Below are 21,573 nucleotides of genomic sequence, written 5' to 3'. Positions count from 1 at the left end.
GTTTTTGAAAACAAAACCTCTTGATACTTATTTTTATCTATCTGACATTTTTCTTTACTCTGTCCGCAAACAAGATCTAATAGTGGCTGAGACCATACTATTTAAGAATATAAAGATTTGTATCGGTTTCTCCAAATACCTGAGTTACAACGTCATAACATGTGCTATTTTAGTTGAAAAGGAAATTACCGAAATTGTGCCTATATACAGTTGAAGTCGGAAGTTTACATGCACCTTAGCCAAATACATTTAAACTCAGTTTTTCACAATTCCTGACATTTAATCATAGTAAAAATGTCCTGTCTTAGGTCAGTTAGAATCACAACTTTATTTTAAGAATGTGACATGTCAGAATAATAGCAGAGAGAAGGATTTATTTCAGCTTATATTTCTTTCATCACATTCCCAGTGGGCCAGAAGTTTACATATACTCAATTCGTATTTGGTAGCATTGCCTTTAAATTGTTTAACTTGGGTCAAACGTTTCGGGTAGCCTTCCACAAGCTTCCCACCATAAGTTGGGTGAATTTTGGCCCATTCCTCCTGACAGAGCTGGTGTAACTGAGTCAGGTTTCTAGGCCTCCTTGCTCACACACACTTTTTCAGTTCTGCCAACAAATATTCTATAGGATTGAGTTCAGGGCTTTGTGATGGCCACTCCAATACCTTGACTTTGTTGTCCTTAAGCCATTTTACCACAACTTTGGAAGTATGCTTGGGGTAACTGTCCATTTGCGACCTAGCTTTAACTTCCTGACTGATGTCTTGCTTCAATATATCCACATAATTTTCCTTCGTCATGAAGCCATCTATTTTGTGAAGTGCACCAGTCCCTCCTGCAGCAAAGCACCCCTACAACATGATGCTGCCACCCCCGTGATTCATAGTTGGGATGGTGTTCTTCGGCTTGCAAGCATCTCCCTTTTTCCTCCACACATAACGATGGCCATTATGGCCAAACAGTTCTATTTTTGTTTCATCAGACCAGAGAACATTTCTCCAAAAAGTACGATCTTTGTACCCATGTGCAGTTGCAAACCGTAGTCTGGCTTTTTTTTATGGGAGTTTTGGAGCAGTGGCTTCTTCCTTGCTGAGCGGCCTTTCAGGTTATGTCGATATAGGACTCATTTTACTGTGGACATAGATACTTTTGTACCTGTTTCCTCCAGCATCTTCACAAGGTCCTTTGCTGTTGTTCTGGGATTGATTTGCACTTTTTGCACCAAAGTACATTCATCTCTAGGAGACAGAACGTGTCTCCTTCCTGAGTGGTATGACGGCTGCGTGGTCCCATGGTGTTTATACTTGCGTACTATTGTTTGTACAGATGAACGTGGTACCTTCAGGTGTTTGGAAATTGCTCCCAAGGATGAACTAGACTTGTGGAGGTCTCAATTTTTTTCTGAGTTCTTGGCTGATTTCTTTTGATTTTCCCATGATGTCAAGCAAAGAGGCACTGAGTTTGAAGATAGGCCTTGAAATACATCCACAGGTACACCTCCAATTGACTCAAATTATGTCAATTTGCCTGTCAGAAGCTTCTAAAGCCATGACATAATTTTCTGGAATTTTCCAAGCTGTTTAAAGGCACAGTCAACTTAGTGTATGTAAACTTCTGACCGACTGGAATTGTTATACAGTGAATTATAAGTAAAATAATCTGTCTGTAAACAATTTTTGGAAACAATTTCATGCACAAAGTAGATGTTCTAACCGACTTGCCAAAACTCTAATTTTTTTAATAAGAAATTTGTGGAGTGGTTGAAAAACAAGTTTTAATGACTCCAACCTAAGTGTATGTAAACTTCAGACTTCAACTGTATATATAACCTTTCACATTAATTACATTTTCTTTCTTTTTTTACTATTTGGAAGTTCTTAATTATATGTATTCATAATTTATGTCAATGTCCATATATGTCTTGATGATACTCAGAAACATGTATTTACCACATCAAAATCTTCACATTTTACATTGTTCTTAAGATAATTCCTAAAATAATAATTTAAAGTTCACATATGGGAAAGTCAACAATATCAGTTAAAATGTAATACACCTTTACCTCAAAAATATGTACGATGATGCTAATGACTTAGCATTGTGGTAATAAATAAAGGTTTAAAAAAATATATGTTTTAAATGGCAGTGTGGTGGAAATTACATTTCATATAAAACTGATGAAAAATACCATTAAACATTTGAATGTCACAGTTGTACATGTTTAATTTTATTGAAGATATAGAACAGACCATTCGTTCCAAATCATCCCAAAGGTGTTCGATGGTGTTGAGGTCAGGGTATTGTGCAGGCCAGTCAAGTTCTTATACACCGATCTCAACAAACCATTTCTGTATGGATCTCGCTTTGTGAACAGGGGCATTGTCATGCTGAAACAGGAAAGGGCCTTCACCAAAAATGTTATTGCAAAGTTTGAAGCACAGAATTGTCTACAATATCATTGTACGCTGTAGCGTTAAGATTTCCCTTCACTGAAACTAAGGGGCCTAGCCCAAACCATGAAAAACAGCCCCAGACCATCATTCCTCCTCCACCAAACTTCACAGTTGGCACTCTACATTGGGGCAGATTTCTTTCATCGGACTGTCAAATGGTGAAGCGTGATTCATCTCTCCAGAGAACGCATTTCCACTGCTCCAGAGTCCAATGGCAGCGAGCTTTACGCCACTCCAGCCATCACTTGGCATTGCAAATGGTGATCGTATGCTTGCTACATGCTTCAGCACTCGGAGATCCCATTCTGTGAGCATGTGTGGCCTACCTCTTCGCGGCTGAGCCATTGTTGCTCCTAGACATTTCCACTTCATAATAACAGCACGTACAGTTGACCGGGGCAGCTCTAGCAGGGCAGACATTTGACAAACTGACTTATGCACCCTATGCCAGTGCTAAGTTGAAGGTCACTGAGCTCCTCAGTACGGGCCATTCTACTGCCAATGTTTGTCTATGGAGATTGCATGGCTGTGTGTTTGATTTTATACACCTTTTAGCAACGGGTGTTGCTGAAATTGCCAAATCCTCACAGCATGATGCTGTCACCACCATGCTTCGCCGAAGGGATGGGGCCAGGTTTCCTCCAAATGTGACACTTGGCCTTCAGGCCAAAGAGTTAAATCTTGGTTTCATCAGAACAGAGAATCTTGTTTCTCATGGTCTGAGAGTCTTTAGGTGCCTTTTGGCAAACTCCAAGCGGGTTGTCATGTGCCTTTTACTGAGGATTGGTTGCAGAGATGGTTGTCCTTCTGGAAGGTTCTCCCATCTCCACAGAGGAACTCTAGAGCTCTGCCAGAGTGACCAATCGGGTTCTTGGTAACCTCCCTGACCAAGGCCCTTCTCCCCCGATTGCTCAGTTTGGCCGGGCAGCCAGCTCTAGAAAGAGTCTTGGTGGTTCCAAACTTTTTCCATTTAAGAATGATGGAGGCTACTGTGTTCTTGGGGACCATCAATGATGCAGAAATGTTTTGGTACCCTTCCCCAGATCTGTGCCTCAACACAAATCTGTCTCAGCACTCGACAGACAAATCCTTCAACCTCACAGCTTGGTTTTTGCTCTGACATGCACTATCAACTGTGGGATAGACACACGTGTGTACCTTTCCAAATCATGTCCAATCAATTGAATTGACCACAGGTGGACTGCAATCAAGTTGTAGGAACGTCTCAAGGATAATCAATGGAAACAGGATGCACCTGAGCTCAATTTTGAGTCTCATAGCAAAGGGTCTGAATAATTACATAAATAAGGTATTTCTGTTTGTATTTATTTGCAAAAATGTCTAAAAACCTGTTTTTTGCTTTGTCATTGTGGGGTATTGTGTGTAGATTGCTGAAATTATATATTTTTTATCCATTTTAGAAGGCTGTAAATTAACAAAATGTGGGAAAAGTAAAGGGGTCAGAATACTTTCTGAAGACACTGTATATAGTTTCCATTTATTTGACTCTTTTTTTAAACGGGTGCATTAAATATTTTCTAATTATCAAGACTTTTGTAAGTGTAATGCATAGTAGAATGTCAAAAGCCTGGGTGTGAGACAGGACAAAAACAGTGCAAAACAGTGAATTCCAGACATTTTATAAAGCATTTCATAAAAAATAATATTGAAAGCTGAAAGAAAAGGTTTAGGTTATAGTCTCTGGATGTGAAGAAGAAGAAAAAATCTAAATTAACATTTTATCTTAATCTAACCCTGGGACACAAAAAGCCCAGTATTTGCAAAATCACCCATACATGCATACAGGCTACAGAAAAATAGTTTCAATATTTAATTAATCATGAAAGTTCTGGAAATAAGGTTTAATAAAACAGATCTAGACTTTACACATTTTGTTCACAAAATATATAAACTCTTACACGTTCAGCATATTCATGTATTTCACTTTGTATAGGCCTAATAGTACCACTTCCACCTTGTAACAGTGATATGCCAGTCAAATATGTAAAGGGACTGAACGTAAAATGTCTACCTACTTGAACAAGTCTCTAACACAAAGGAGATTTGTTTGTGTGTAGCAAGTTTGTGTGTAACAAGTCTATCTTGCAAAGGAGATTTATCTACACTGAACAAAAATATAAAAGCAACATGTAAAGTGTTTCATGAACTGAAAGAAAAAAAAATCCCAGAAATGTTTCAAAAGCACAAAAAAAGCTTTTTTCTCTCAAATGTTGTGCAAACATTTGTTTACATCCCTGTTAGTGAGCATTTCTCCTTTGCCAAGATAATCCCTCCACCTGACAGGTGTGATATATCAAGAAGCTGATTAAACAGCATGATCATTATACAGGTGTACCTTGTGCTGGGGACAAAAGGCCACTAAAATGTAGTTGTCACACAACACAATGCCACGGATGTTTCAAGTTTGAGAGAGCTGCAAATTGGCATGCTGACTGCAGGAATGTGCACCAGAGCTGTTGCCAGAGAATTTAATGTTAATTTCTCTACTGTTGTTTTAGAGAATTTGGCAGTACATCCAACCTGCCTCACAACTGCAGACCATGTGTATGGCGTCTTGTGGGCGAGTGGTTTGCTGATGTCATCATTGTGAACAGTGCCCCATGGTGGCGACCCTGGTTATGGTATGGTTAGGCATAAGCTACGAACAACAAACACAATTGCATTTTATCGATGGCAATTTGAACAAACAAAAATAACATGAGATCCTGAGGCCCATTTTTATTTAGGTATCTTTGTCAAACAGATGCATATCTGTATTCCCAGTCATTTAAAATCCATAGATTAGGGCCTAATGAATTTATTTCAATTGACTGATTTCCTCATATGAACTGTAACTGTGTAAAATCTTTGAAATTGTCGCATGTTCCGTTTATATTTTTGTTCAGTATAGATAGATATCTATATGTGTGTAACTTTTGTAACATTAATGACTGCTACTATCTTGAACAAGTCTATTTTATAGAAGATATACATCAACAAGACAAACCTGGATAAAGAAAGGTTCAATAGAAGTCCCATTTTGTTGTGGTTTCCAAGTGTGTCTAAACAGTTTTGCTCCTTCTACAAAATAAAAAACAACATTTTCCCTCAGTCAGGCTAAAATTATTAATATACTAAAGCTGTAATATAATCTCTCAATCAAGCAAAGAAAATAGCCAGAAAATGAAGAGATAAACAACAACAGAAAACGGGGACCTTTGCTGTTTAGCAAGACAGACCAAAATAGTTCCAGTAAGACTGTACATAATGTGTGACCTAACAATCTGTCTAACGGAACATATAGGCACACATTCTATTAAACAGAAGCTATAGATAGCTAAGCACATAAGACATCCAACTCCACATCTGTCTCTGTGTTTCTACTGAAAGGGAGTGGGCGGCAGGTAACCTAGAGGTTAAGTACGTTCGGACAGTAACCGATAGATACCTGGTTCGAGTTCCGAGCCGACTAGGTGAAAAATCTGTTCACATGCCCTTGAGCAAGGCACTTGACCATAATTGCTCTTGTAAGTCGCTCTGGATAAGAGTGTCTGTTAAATGGCTAAAAGGTCAAGGAATTGTGACCTGTTGCTCATCACCATGTTGGTCCATCTTAACTGTCTAGTGTCGTCTTCTTCCCCGGTCATCTACCTCTTTTCTCCTTCATCTGCACTGATATGACAACACTGGACAGGTGAAAGCCATAATGCCTATTAGGAACTTGCTTTTACCTGTCCAGATGTTTCTAGTCAGTGAATATGGAAGGAGACCAGGAGAAGTGTCCCTTCACCCTACATCCTCTATTGCTGCTCTAAGTTTATCTTCATGTTTACGAAGCTGCCATTTATGACCCTCCTCCTCTCAGCTGGCATACTATAACCATAACACATTTTTTAGGGTTGAAATAATACGTTCAGGTATGTTTCATTCTTTTGAGGGTCTCTACCTGGGGCGTAATCACTAGGAAGCAAACAGACCGAAACAGGGAGGAACTACCTGAACTTGTCCGCTAAGAAACATGATTTGTTGCAAAATGTTTTGATATAGTCTGCAATGCACTAATGAATACACCGCTGTTCTGTGATCAGAGCCACTCAGTTCAATTACTTCTTATGCCTGGGGTTGCTGCTGTTGAACAGGCTGATCCCAGATCCCGTCCGGACGCCCACCCCTGTTCCCACCCCTGGCTGCTGCAGAACCTTGTCCAGCGTAGTCTTCTTGATGGCCGCAGGAGAGATCTTCTCCTGGTCAGCCAAGAACTGGAGCTCCCTGATTGAAAGAAACAAAATAAATGTACATTACCTTTTACTCTTAACAGAGGCTGTTATCCCGAGTGACCTCAAGTCAAATATTCACACACTGACACTCCCTTTTGAGCCACATTATTTAAAAGAGATGGGACTTTGCTCATGGAGTGTGTCTACTATCTGTTAGTTACAAAAAGTTCAGACATATGCATCTAGCACCCTCTGCTGTCTAAACAATAGCATCCAGCCATACAACAGAGCACTATGACACAGACATTAAACACAAACATTCAAATTATTATTATTTTTACACAAAACATATAGGTCTGGTTTCCTGAACCCAGTTTTAGACCAGTCCTGGACTAAAAGCACACTCAATGGAGAATCTCCAATAAAAGTGCTTGTAGGCTGGTTGAATCTGGGTTCGGGACCCATAGCCTAACCGACGTCAGTGCTACATCGGTATTATGGAAAAGCCACATTTTGTTAAATGCTATGTCCAGAGACCTACTGGCCTCACCATACCACCAGCCAGGGCTTATCCACAAAGATCCAACATATTGAATGTTGCAGATAGAAATGTAACAGACTTGACATACTTCTTTATTCTTCACGACAGGGGATCATGTCTACTCTATCACGCAGAATTCTATCTGCACATTCCGGTTTGATTTCCAGGACACAGACTTAGCCTAGTCCTTGACTACAAAGCATTTTCTATGGAGATTTTCCATTGGAAGTGCTTTTTAGTCCAGGAAACTGTCCCTCTGTAAAGTGGTGCCCAGCCTACCTGGTCCTGATGCAGGAGGCCTCTACAGCATTGATGAGCAGGGCGCGGAAGCCCCCACTCTCCATGACGTGCAGGGCGTGAATGGTGGCGCCCCCTGGGGAGCAAACGTTGTCCTTCAGCTGGCCAGGGTGCTGCTCCGAGTCCAACAGCATTTTGGCTGCTCCCTATGGGAAAGACAAAAGAGAGACATGAACATACTGTGGTGAATTTGGGTGTAGCCTCAAACGGGGAACTGGAACCCGGGTCCCTGTGAGCGACAGTAACACATCTTAACCGTTACACCAAGAGATCCGAACACATTGACGAGGTTGTTAGGTATACCAAGGTTGCTTCAATACGGTACACTCTACAGTCAAGCAAACGTTTGCAGGGCTCATGGTTGTAAGATGTCAAACTCAAGAGAATAATTCTCCACATTTTCGCTCAGATGCAATAGATTTCTTTCAAAATGTTTCCAGATCAAAATCTGTAGTATAATAAAAAAAGAAAACATTCACAAGCAGTCCTCAAAAGAGATTTCTGACTGAGATTATATTCAGAGCTTGCCTGATTGCTAGTCTCTGTTCAGCATTTACATTCCCCTCATTGTACTCTGTGTCATTTGCCAAAGATAGCTGTGGGAGTTATCGAATCAGGATCAAATCCTCTGATCTCCTCAAGCTCATTAATGATAGAATGTTCATATTTGAAGAAAGACCAGTCTCTTTGGCAAATGACACGGTGTACAAGGAGTGTAATGTTACAGAGACTGGTACCAAGACTAATTCAGGGCTAGACGTTCATAGAGAATGCATGTAGATGATGTTCTCACCAGCAGGGCCTGTGCTCCAAGCCGTATAGCCAGTCTCCTGGGCAGACCCATTTTCACCCCCCCGTCAGCAAGCGCTTCCACAGCTGTAAATGCCTGTAGGGAGACAAAGACGAACACGCACTTATCATATGCACACTCATCACGTGTGTAAAACAGTTCAAAATGGGCTCTGGAGATTATACAAGAGAGAAAAGAGTTAACAGAAATGACTAGCCAGCCAGTAGTTTAAGCAGGCATAGTAGGCGTTCTCCTAGGAGCTAGGCAAGGTCCAGTTCTTATAACCAATTAATTGCATGGATGATCATGAAAATAATGAGCTAAAATAGTTTTACAACCCAAAGGTATGGTTGTAGCCCACTGGGCTAGCCTAGGCATTAGCATGAGGAGCTCGTCTTCTGGTGTCAGGAGAGGTCAGTCATCCCACAAGCAGGGTTCACTGAACCACCTCAGTTACAGTGGCTGACATACAAAGCACAATTTAAAATAAGCACATCAGAGTTATCTTGTTGCAGGTGTGTGGGTATAATGTGGTATCTTAAAAGAAAGGAGAAACCTGCACACTACTCCTGCTCGTACTGTATCACTTTTAAATCAGTTTATTCAAGCATGTCGTCCTCTTGGCCGTCAGAGCTTTTGTGATAGTCAATGTAAAATACAAACTACAATAACGTAACCACTCACATAGGCGGGTCCACTGCCACTGAGTCCGGTGACGGCATCGATCAGGTCCTCCTCCACCTCCGTGCAGTAGCCCACACTGGCCATCAGCTGCTCCAGCAGCCTCCCGTCCTCTAGCTCGGCATGGGTACCCGTGGCGTAGACCGTGGCTCCCTCCCGAACCACCACTGGGGTGTTGGTCATGCATCGCATCACCTTGGGGAACGGGCGGTACTGGAGCAGCTTCTGCAAAGGGCAGGGGGAGAATAACACAGAAGTTAAGATTACTTGATAGAAACATGAGGAAAAGCTTCATGAAAACGGTCTCTGACACTTCCTTTTTGAATACGTTTTTTTTTAAACTTGCAATGACTTGGATATGTGGTTGTGTGGGGGCCAACCCAGATACAAGTATGTGGACACCCCTTCAAATTAGTGAATTTGGCGATTTCAGCCACACCCGTTGCTGACAGGTGTATAAAATCGAGCACACAGCCATACAATCACCATAGAGTAACATTGGCAGTAGAATGGCGCGTACAGTCCTTTCCAACAAGTCAGTTCGTCAAATTTCTGACCTGCTAGAGCTACCCCGGTCAACTGTAAGTGCTGTTATTGTGAAGTGGAACCGCCTAGAAGCAACAATGGCTCAGCCGTAAAGTGGTAGGCCACACAAGCTCATAGAACGGGACCACCCAGTGCTGAAGCGAGTAGCGTGTAAAAATCCTCTGTCCTCGGTTGCAACACTCACTAACAAGTTCCAAACTGCCTCTGGAAGAAATGTCAAATGTCAGAACAATAACTGTTCGACGGGAGCTTCATGAAATTGGTTTCCATGGCCGAGCAGCCGCACACAAGCCTAAGATCACCATGCGCAATGCCAAGCGTCGACTGGAGTGGTTTAAAGCTCGCCGCCATTGGACTCTGGAGCAGTGGAGATGCGTTCTCTGGAGTGATGCATCACGCTTCACCATCTGGCAGACAAATCAACTCCATATTAATGCTCATGATTTTGGAATGAGATGTTCGACGAGCAGGTGCCCACATACTTTTGGACATGTAGTGTATATCCTTACTCATCTTTGCTTACAATCACATCATAAATAACCTGCCTAATGACTCACAACTTCAACATGTTCTAAAAGTAGGCAAGTGTTTCCCATCATTCTCTGTGCCCCAGATTACACAGGACACTGAATTCTCAAAGGCCTCATCTCGTGACAATCCAACCTTGAACGGTCTCAAACTGCTGAATCTCACTCTATGTACCGAAAGTAGCAGATGTCTCACTCATCTTCAATTGAAAGTTGTATCAGGTTCAAATCAACCAACGTCTGTAATGATGCATGTACACAGCATTCAGAATGACTATATAATGTTGACACTCAGAAGAATCATTTGCCTTTGAGCCATGCCTTTTCAGCCATCTTGCTTTTGGCCTTTTTCACATGACCACTTGTCACCGAAAGCTCTGTATTAAAACATTTACTTCCACCAGATCCTAGAAGTCTAGTCTCCTCTTTTACCTTTTCAAAGTCAACTTACTACTGCAGAATTACAGCTTACGGTTGTTTTTAACCTACCACTCGCAAACTGACTGGAAACTGCTCTGGATAAGAGCGTCTGCTAACGGACTAAAACGTAATGTAAATGTCACTAAGACAAGGGTTAAGTTAACGACAAATACCACTGAGCTACGGAACTACGGTATTGAAGGTACATTTTTGTTTAGAAGTAGTGTATTAGGCACATCCAGTAACTTGCAGGTGCAGCATACAAAAGTAAAAGACAATATAGAAAGATAAGATACCCACAAACAGTTGAACGCTTCCCCAGTTTTATTGTGCAACGTTTTGAACCAAGACCCTTCTGGCATTACAAAAAGCTTGATTTTGCTGTTTTGTGGTCTGGTTCTCTCAAATATCACAGTATGAATCTATCCTGATTCTCTATTTGTCAGTCTCTTGTGAGAGCGCATGACTGTTCATCAGATTGCACTGTGTGGCAGCTTTCCCAGTATCAGAACAGAGGGCTGAGGTATTTTCAGCGGGAACAGAATGGAAGGACGATTCATGTTGTAGCAGCCGGAAGTTGCTATGTCCTAGGGCTATGTGAGACCAGAGCACGGTAGTGACTGAGGGGGCAGGGAGAGAATCTCAATGGCATTCCATTGATTTCTTGCGTTCTCTCACCTCCTTCAATTGAGATTCTCCCAGGGAGAGGAGAGGGACTTCTGACCTCATCCAATGGGTTTTGAGGACGCGAGGATTCAAGGAAATGCAATTTAGATTCTGGAACTGGAAGCCTCAGGTTAGGCTATAACAGAGGGCTGTAGCTTCATTGATCTGACAGAATGTAACAAGTTATTTCAAAGCAGGATTCCACCAGAATGCTTTCACCTATCCAATCATATCAGGGGCTTGTTCAATAGGCACCAATCGTAAGAAAACCAGTGAGATACTTGTTCAATAAGAAATATAAAATTCAGTTCTGTTGCAAAACGTTCTATTCTGTGCGCTAATGAACACGACCCAGATCCGTAGTTCAGTACTGAGAGAGAGAAAGCGAGAGACAAAGCACTAGCTAAAGTCAACTTTCACAGTATGAATCTATCACAGTATGAATCTATCCTGATGTTGTATTTTTGTCACTCTTTCGTTTTCTGTTGCAAAACATTTCTAAAGATCTGTAAATCAGTAGAGAGAGAAAGCTCTAGCTACAGTCAACTTTCACTGGACTCCAAACTGACCTTCTCAATGGAGCTGATGGTGACACCAGCTGCACAGGACACAATGAGGTGGCGGTCCTCAATGTCCGGTCCGATCTCATCCAACACGAAGGGGATGATGTGTGGTTTGACAGCCAGAAACAGAACGTCACTCCTGTTCACCACCTCCTTGTTGCTGGTTGTGAGATTGACACCCATTTTCTGTGTAGAAGAGCACAGACAGTGTTGATCATTACCCCTCAGTATGATGGCATTTCTAAAATATAATTGAAATGAACAAATGTATTATTCTGTGCCTTTCTCTCGCTCTGTCTTTCTTTCTCTATGCATCTCGCTTGTGTGTGTGTGGGACTTCATTTGAGTGTAGCCGATGCGAGATGGTAATAGATATGCTGTAACTGAGGAAACTTATTCCCACAAACATCCAGCGCACCCCAATGACTGATCCATTCTACTCACCCGCAGTCCTGACACTGTGGGAAGATCTGTGTCTGGGGAGCTGGCAGTAATCCTCTGGGTGGCAATGACACCTGCAGGGATGGGAGAGGGGAAAATCAACCGGAATACCCTGTTGGCTGTGTTTTGGACACTGGTGGCCAGCCGTGGCTGTGTTTTGGACACTGGTGACCAGCCTTTGCCATGTTCTGGACACTGGTATAATCTAAAAATGAAATATTTGTATACAACTAAAACAAAAATAAAACTAGCAAATTAGGCCTGAAAACTAACAAACTATAATAACCTTGGATTGGTGTGGTCAGACCAGCTTAACCAAGACCATGGTGGCCCAGCTTGGTCACCAGCATAAGATGGTATGTGTCCGAAACACAGCAAAGGCTGGTCACCAGTGTCCAAAACACAGCGAAGGCTGGTCACCAGCAAAACCATCTCTAGACCATGCTGGTAAACCAGCATAACCAGCTTGACCAGCACCAGACCAGCTAAACATTTGGGCTGGTCTACACTGTTTTTTCAGCAGGGCACTGAAGTGGTTAACACAGAATACATTTCAATCATGAAATTAATTTGGAGGTTCGAACTTCATTTATGACAAAATAGAATGGCTCATGCTCCACAAAGCATAGCCAGCAGACCTGGCCCTCTTGCTTACAGCCTTAATAGGGTCGGACAGCATTCCTGTGTATATTAAGACACTGTGGAGCCAGCGTGAACTAGTACCTCAATCCAGGGATGAGAAATACACTGTCCTCCGAATTGTCCTGTTATCCCAACGGTTACACAGAGAAGATTGAACGACTGCTCATAGGAACATTCAGAGTAAAAACTCGTTTCTGGATTGTGGTATGTTTTCCGAGCCATATCTCGCTCCAGCTCTGCTGTGTCTTAATATACACACGAATGCTGTCCGACCTTAGTGCAGCTGAAAGCAAGTGGGTCGGATCTGCCAGGTACTAAAAGCAATGCTTAGATGGTTACCTGCAGCGCTGAATCCCTTCACCAAAGCATGGGCCAACTGACCCGCTCCGATGAACCCCACGCTCATTCTGAAGTTTCTGATGTTGCTGTGAAGGCAAATCAAATCAAATGTATTTATAAAGCCCTTCTTACATCAGCTGTAATCTCAAAGTGCTGTACAGAAACCCAACCTAAAACCCCAAACAGAAAGCAATGCAGGTGTATATGTAGAAGGCAAAGGACACTGGTAATATCAAGAGACACACGGGTATATGCCATTCACATAACCTGTCCACCCGCCTTGTGTAAACAACAAAGAATATGTACCATTTACAGTAAACCGTAGTTACTTCCTGATAACAAATGGAATCACAACACATGCAGTTATGACACAGCTGAAGCAATGCCGACAGCTGCCTACAACGAAGTAACGTTAGCCTAAATATTTGACAGACGAATCAAACTTACGAATGTTGCGACGATGTATAAATTGTTTCCTTTTCCAATGTTGCCGGCAAACATATAATTCAACAGAGTTACAGTTGTAACCGCGTTAACATAGTTTCACCCCAAAAACCGACTATGATAATGACATGCAAAGTGACCAATAGACTGAGAGAGTCGCTAAACGTCTAACCAATGCAGGTGGCAGCATTCATTTATTGTGCAGTTATGGGTGGGCTCTGTAAGCTGTGTACAGCCAGTTGCATCAGCCTTGCAACTAGAGTGGGCGTGGAGAAGAAACCTCTAGGTTACGTTCCAGATCATGCCCTTCTAGTGTCTGAAACCCGGAAGAGCATTTATTATTACAGTATAAAAGCGCTGTTCTTTTATTTACTGCCTTAACACATCGATTTGTTAGTGATAACATGTACTATCAAGGTATTTGCTTCTCTATTTCAGGACACTAATCCTAAAAGGCAGAGATGCCTATTATAATTCACTCATACATTAGGGAATTATAATGTTGAGATGGTGTTTTCACATTTTATACGGTAGCCTAGTACCAGCTTTGTTTTGGGTGTCAGTTGAGGACAGGTGAGGACAGAACAGTTTGAACAGAGCCATCATGGTTTCTTGGCCCCCATTAATCCTAGTCCATTCTTCATTTAAAGTGCATTTTAGTCCAGTAAACCAGTCCATACCTCACAGGCTATAATGCTATAAAAATGTAAGATCGCAGATCCTCTGACAGAGCAGCATTTTGTGTCAGAAACAAAATCTAATATATCTGATTGACTAGATGCGTCAGTAATGTTCATGCCTATTACTAGCTAGTCTGCAGCCTACTGTTCATGAAGGGAGAGACAAGGGGAGAGAGATGAACAGGAGCACAGACTAAACAATCTGTTCATGAAGGGAGAGACAAGGGGAGAGAGATGAACAGGAGCACAGACTAAACAATCTGTTCATGAAGGGAGAGACAAGGGGAGAGAGATGAAGAGGAGCACAGACTAAACAATCTGTTCATGAAGGGAGAGACAAGGGGAGAGAGATGAAGAGGAGCACAGACTAAACAATCTGTTCATGAAGGGAGAGACAAGGGGAGAGAGATGAACAGGAGCACAGACTAAACAATCTGTTCATGAAGGGAGAGACAAGGGGAGAGATGAACAGGAGCACAGACTAAACAATCTGTTCATTTTAATGACATTTTGAATATTCACAAGTTTCACAAGTTTTCTATCGGTTTAAATCATTGAGTACATCGCATGGTTGTCATTACAATACAGTGTTCAGGGATGTTTTGCAGTGCAGACTTCACATATCAAAAAGTGGTAGCTGTACATATGCAGTCAATTCCATAACCCCCCCCCCCCTTACACACACGCACACACACACACACTCATGCACACACACACACACATATTACCAATTTCGTATTGACAGTTGCTACACTGAACATTCAGCTCATAATGAATCTACACACTGACTGAACGTGGACTAAAACAAGAGGAGTTGAAGATGAAACATGCAGTTGGGTTTTAGTATAAACACCAAAAGTACTCAACGATGGAAAGCCAATTCAACACATTACACTTTTTATATATTATTGTCATTATTAGAAAAAACATCTTAGTTAAGATAAAAGTTTCTTGAAACACAATAAATAAAACCGACTATTTCAAGACATGAAAACGACCCAATGATGATTTACGACGTCCTTCAACACATAGTGGACGACATGTTTATAGTATAAAAGCAAAGTACAAAAATGACCATGAACCTCGTTATAATCTTGAAAATGTTTTTCAACAATGTGCATTATTAGTAGCCGACTACATTTTATCGATTGCTCGGTTTACTAAACCTTATAAATAATAGCTTCTTTATAATGCAGATTGTAGAGGAAAAGTTTCAGTTGAAATCACACTGCCAGATTGTGAGGTTTACACATATCTTTTGCATTTAGCACATCGCTGTTGCACTACGAAAATGTCGCCCAACATGTTCAAAGCTCTGAATTAAACCAATGTACTGCACCATAAGACAAAGTGCCTACAACAGTACTGGCCCTTGTCTCAGGTTTCTCTTAGAGATTATAATACTGATACTACTGATAATAATGTTAAAACATAACACTGATGTTAAGAAAGACACACCACTGATGTTAAGACACAACGCTGATGTTAAGAAAGACATAACACTGATGTTAACAACACTGATGGAAAGACGTAACACTGATGTTAAGAAAGACACAACACTGATGTTAAGAAAGACACAACACTGATGTTAAGAAAGACACAACACTGATGTTAAGAAAGACACAACACTGATGTTAAGAAAGAAACAACACTGATGTTAAGAAAGACACAACACTGATGTTAAGAAAGACACAACACTGATGTTAAGAAAGAAACAACACTGATGTTAAGAAAGACACAACCCTGATGTTAAGAAAGACACAACCCTGATGTTAAGAAAGACACAACACTGATGTTAAGAAAGACACAACACTGATGTTAAGAAAGACACGACACTGATGTTAAGAAAGACACGACACTGATGTTAAGAAAGACACGACACTGATGTTAAGAAAGACACGACACTGATGTTAAGAAAGACACAACACTGATGTTAAGAAAGACACAACACTAATGTTAAGAAAGACACAACACTGATGTTAAGAAAGACATAACCCTAATGTTAAGACAACACTGATGTTAAGAAAGACATAACACTGATGTTAAGAAAGACACAACCCTGATGTTAAGAAAGACACAACACTGATGTTAAGAAAGACACAACACTGATGTTAAGAAAGACACAACACTGATGTTAAGAAAGACACAACACTGATGTTAAGAAAGACACACCACTGATGTTAAGAAAGACACACCACTGATGTTAAGAAAGACACAACACTGATGTTAAGAAAGACACAACACTGATGTTAAGAAAGACACAACCCTGATGTTAAGAAAGACACACCACTGATGTTAAGAAAGACACAACACTGATGTTAAGAAAGATACAACAAGGCACAAAGCCATAACATCATTGAGGCGATATGTAATCTGTAGTAGGCATGGGGCATTCAGAGGCACTTGAGTGGAGATGCTGTGTGTCATTTCCAGTGTGGTCTCTGTCTGTCTCTGAGGGCTAGGGGTGCAACTCAAAAGTCTATACCCTCTATTCCTCGTATCCCCTCTCCACGCCTCCTCACAACGTCAGAGCGAGGCAGAAGTCCATTCAAATATCGTATCTCCTCTTGTCTTCTCCAATGCTCTCCTCCCTTACCTCGTACGCCGTGTCCAATGAGGAACCGAGGAAAAGACCTTTGAGATTCACTCCAGGAGTGAGGAGGGTAGAGGGGTCCCCAGGAGTGAGGAGGGGTCCTCAGGCATCAGAGTGGAGTGAGGAGTGTGGAGGGGTCCTCAGGTAGCAGAGTGGAGCGAGGAAAGTGGGAAGGGTCCTCAAACAGCAGTGGAGTGAGGAGGGTGGAGGGGTCCTCAAGCAGCGAAGTGGAGTGACGAGGGTGGAGGGGTCCTCAAACAGCAGAGTGGAGTGAGGAGGGTGGAGGGGTCCTCAAGCAGCGGAGTGGAGTGAGGAGGGTGGAGGGGTCCTCAAGCAGCGGAGTGGAGTGAGGAGGGTGGAGGGGTCCTCAAGCAGCGGAGTGGAGTGAGGAGGGTGGAGGGGTCCTCAAGCAGCGGAGTGGGAGACAAAGCGGATCCTCTGGGAGTAGATTAGGTCGCTGAAGTACAGCACCATGTTGACATGGGTGAACACCGCCACCACCAGCTTGCTGTCCCAGGGACAGTTCTCCCAGGGACAGCCGTCGGGGCGACCCGGCGTGCCATATTTCCTGTCGAAGCTAAAGATGGGCCACACCAGGGCGGCGCTCAGGTACAGCAGCGTCGCCAGGAACGTGTAGATGATCACGAAGCGGTCGAAGGGGAAACGCAGGGGCAGAGACGAGGCTTTTCCCGACACGGTCACAGCGATCACGACCACGGTGATGGAGAAGCACAGGCTGTAGACCACCACACAGTAATGAGTGGGGATGTGGCGGTTGTACTCGCTGCCGTTGGCCAGGGCCCCGAATATAATGCAGGCCACGAAGGCCTGGACCACCTTGAGCAGGCCTGACATGGTGGCCATGTAGCCCACCACATGGCCGGGTTTGGCCCGGGTCAGGAACACCTCAGCCGCGTAGGCGAAGCAGCAGAAACTGGAGCACACGGTGACAGCGATGCGGTAGTTGCGCACCTCGCAGCCCCCGTCAGACTTGGAGCACTGGGAGCGCAGGAAGTAGACGGGGTAGACGACGGAGGCGGCGACATACATGAGTGTGGCGAGCATGGCGAACGCCACGGTGAGGTTGTCCCAGGAGATGGGCATGCAGCAGGGGAGGCGTGTCACATCCATGGTGAACACCAGCAGGGTCATGGCGAAGCAGAAGCACCACACAAACATGCAGTAGATACCATAGGCGTGGTTGTATCCGGCGCTGTGGGCCACCAGGGCTATGATGGTGCAGCCCAGGAGGAGCTGGAGCATACGGGCCGCTCCTAGAGGAGACAGCACCGCCGCCTTGTTCAGGTAGTGTCCGCCTTGGGAGTCCATGGTCACACCTCCTGTCCCCTAATTGCCAAAAGCTGTCTGGGTGTCTCTTCTTCCCAATGATGCCTTCAGGCAGCCTCCTTCCCTTCAGGTTAGGTGTCGTTGCTGTCTGGGTCTGGGTGTCACTTACACTCAACAATGCCCCCAGGCAGCCTCCTTCCTATGCCTTCAGACAGCCTCCTTCCTATGCCTCCAGTTTGCCTCCTTCCTATGCCTCCAGTTGGCCTCCTTCCTATGCCTCCAGTTGGCCTCCTTCCTATGCCTCCAGACAGCCTCCTTCCTATGCCTCCAGTTGGCCTCCTTCCTATGCCTCCAGTTGGCCTCCTTCCTATGCCTCCAGACAGCCTCCTTCCTATGCCTCCAGTTGGCCTCCTTCCTATGCCTCCAGACACCCTCCTTCCTATGCCTCCAGACAGCCTCCGTCCTATGCCTCCAGACAGCCTCCTTCCTATGCCTCCAGACAGCCTCCTTCCTATGCCTCCAGGCAGCCTCCTTCCTATGCCTCCAGACAGCCTCCTTCCTATGCCTCCAGTTGGCCTCCTTCCTATGCCTCCAGACAGCCTCCTTCCTATGCCCCCAGGCAGCCTCCTTCCTATGCCTTCAGACAGCCTCCTTCCTATGCCTCCAGACAGCCTCCCTCCCTTCAAGCTGGGTGTCCTTGGCCTGACTCTCCCCCTTTCTCTCTCTCTGTTTGGGGACCTCGCCCTTTGCCTGGCTCTTTTTATAGACAGGTCTAATTACAAATCTCTCTCTATGTTTCCCTGCATGCACCTTGTAATTACTGCAGTGTGTTGGAGATCAGGTTACAGTCGGCCACAATGGTGTTCAACTTACAACGCAGTCAGAGCCTTGAGCAGTGCTGATTTCATCTTCCCTGTCAACAGTTTAGCAATTTTGGATTCTCAAATAACATCAAAGCTTGTAACTTCTTTGCTTCTCTAACGGTAATAATTTAATGTTGATCCAAGTGATCTGTCTAGTTTCTTACAGATGCTTGTATCAATAATCACAGATGGAGATAAAGTCACAGATGGAGATAAAGTCACAGATGGAGATAAAGTCACAGATGGAGATAAAGTCACAGATCGAGATTGACGGTGGCCAGATATAACATTACCTCTGTGTTTTAACTGAAAAGTCCAACTCAGTCACAAAGGGTCTTGTTGTTCACTTCTCCTTCAGGTTATGGAAGAGCAACAAGTTCCTCGCTCCCCAACACGTCACTCCAGAGATCCAGAGCCCAACAATCCATCAACAGGCTCATCCAAACGCAGTACAGTTACATGGACATGGGGGAGGGCTCCAATAATAACCCACTATAGAACGGGGGGGTTAGGTTGTTGTTCTGGTTGTAGTCCTGTGTCCCATGCGGGCAGCTGTACTAGGCTTGTCAATGTCCAATACTGATCAGCTCTGTCCTTGTAATCCTTCCACTGCCAGGACCTAAGCTCCCTGGAAAAGTCCTCCTCACTGTCTGATCTCTGTCTCGTGTCCCTCTTTCTCCCTCTCTTCTTGTCTGTCTCTCTCTCACACGCTATTTCGCTCTCTCCCTCCCTCTCTCTTTCTCTCTCTTCCACTGCCTCTCACCCTCTCTCTCCTGATGTGTTCTCTCTCTCTCAAATACACACACACACACACACACACACACACACACACACACACACACACACACACACACACACACACACACACACACACACACACACACACACACACACACACACACACACACACACACACACACACACACACACACACACACACACACTCACTCTCTCTCTCCTATATGACAGTATGTGCCCTATAGGCTGCCAGGGAAAGTTATTTAAATGACTGCTCTGCCCAGCCCAGGGTTATGGGCCAGGCCGGGTCTATAAATAGGGGACTATATTCCACAGAGGAATGGGGTGGGAGCCCACATGTCCAGGTCCGCCCCCGTCAGGCACCAGCGTGGGGAGTCGTGTTTCTGGGACAGAGGGAACTTACTTAGAGTCAGACGCTCTCTCTCTCTTTCTCATTCTCTCTCGTTCTCTCTCTCTTTCTCTCATTCTTTCTCTCTCTATCTCTCTCTATCATGCTCTGTCTCTCACCGGGAGACTGCCTGGCATTTATCCCCAACGTAATGACAGGGGAAAGAGCCCAAGACAGCCATTTGGGCCAGCAGTTATATACAGGTCCTAGGGATGATTATACACGAGATACTAGTAGCTACCAGCTTTGAGCTTTATGTGTGTAAAATGGAGGCTTTAACTAATTACCAGTTTGGGGAAACACTGAAGTAGGTTAATATTCAAAAGATTTTGAGTCAAGTTTTGAGTTTGAGTTTCATGTGACAATCAAGGTATAGTAACTAATTTAAATTAATTTGTAAATAAAATAAAAGCCTGATAAGATGTTGAGTTTCTACATTGTAATCATTTAGCAAACACTTGGCCAGAGCTATGTATAAGTGCATTTAAAATAAGGTAGATAGGGAAAGTAAAACCTTCTTCAAAATAGACGCTATCTACACTATCAGTTTCTACCCTAATACATACAGTGGGGAGAACAAGTATTTGATACACTGCCGATTTTGAAGGTTTTCCTACTTACAAAGCATGTAGAGGTCTGTAATTTTTTATCATAGGTACACTTCAACTGTGAGAGACGGAATCTAAAACAAAAATCCAAAAAATCACATTGTATGATTTTTAAGTAATTAATTTGCATTTTATTGCATGACATAAGTATTTGATCACCTACCAACCAGTAAGAATTCCGGCTCTCACAGACCTGTTAGTTTTTCTTTAAGAAGCCCTCCTGTTCTCCACTCATTACCTGTATTAACTGCACCTGTTTGAACTTGTTACCTGTATAAAAGACACCTGTACACACACTCAATCAAACAGACTCCAATCTCTCCACAATGGCCAAGACCAGAGAGCTGTGTAAGGACATCAGGGATAAAATTGTAGACCTGCACAAGGCTGGGATGGGCTACAGGACAATAGGCAAGCAGCTTGGTGAGAAGGCAACAACTGTTGGCGCAATTATTAGAAAATGGAAGAAGTTGAAGATGACGGTCAACCACCCTCGGTCTGGGGCTCCATGCAAGATCTCACCTCGTGGGGCATCAATGATCATGAGAAAGGTGAGGGATCAGCCCATAACTACACGGCAGGACCTGGTCAATGACCTGAAGAGAGCTGGGACCACAGTCTCAAAGAAAACCATTAGTAACACACTACACCGTCATGGATTGAAATCCTGCAGCGCATGCAAGGTCCCCCTGCTCAAGCCAGCGCATTTCCAGGCCCGTCTGAAGTTTGCCAATGACCATCTGGATGATCCAGAGGAGGAATGGGAGAAGGTCATGTGGTCTGATGAGACAAAAATAGAGCTTTTTGGTCTAAACTCCACTCGCCGT

The 21,573-nt window shown here is 43.5% G+C and overlaps 2 protein-coding genes across 2 annotated transcripts; both read right to left on the bottom strand.

Annotated features, from left to right (window-relative positions):
• Window positions 1–5,178: 5,178 nt before the first annotated feature.
• pycr1a (pyrroline-5-carboxylate reductase 1a) lies at window positions 5,179–13,737 on the bottom strand. The gene is made up of 8 exons (XM_071394351.1): window positions 13,572–13,737; window positions 13,125–13,210; window positions 12,147–12,217; window positions 11,709–11,888; window positions 8,984–9,205; window positions 8,303–8,395; window positions 7,492–7,655; window positions 5,179–6,723 (listed from the first exon to the last, which is right to left on the bottom strand). The coding sequence occupies exons 2-8, from the start codon at window positions 13,189–13,191 to the stop codon at window positions 6,558–6,560; spliced, it is 963 nt and encodes a 320-aa protein (XP_071250452.1). The 5' UTR covers window positions 13,192–13,210; window positions 13,572–13,737; the 3' UTR covers window positions 5,179–6,557.
• A 2,277-nt stretch (window positions 13,738–16,014) lies between these two features.
• Window positions 16,015–19,879, bottom strand: LOC139571448 (myeloid-associated differentiation marker-like protein 2). The gene has a single exon (XM_071394338.1). It carries the CDS (start codon window positions 18,168–18,170, stop codon window positions 17,247–17,249), a length of 924 nt encoding a protein of 307 aa, XP_071250439.1. The 5' UTR covers window positions 18,171–19,879; the 3' UTR covers window positions 16,015–17,246.
• Window positions 19,880–21,573: the final 1,694 nt, after the last annotated feature.

The sequence above is a fragment of the Salvelinus alpinus genome, chromosome 1 (genome assembly GCF_045679555.1).
Source record: "Salvelinus alpinus chromosome 1, SLU_Salpinus.1, whole genome shotgun sequence".
NCBI lineage: Eukaryota > Metazoa > Chordata > Actinopteri > Salmoniformes > Salmonidae > Salvelinus > Salvelinus alpinus.
This window is presented reverse-complemented; position numbering and strand designations above follow the sequence as displayed.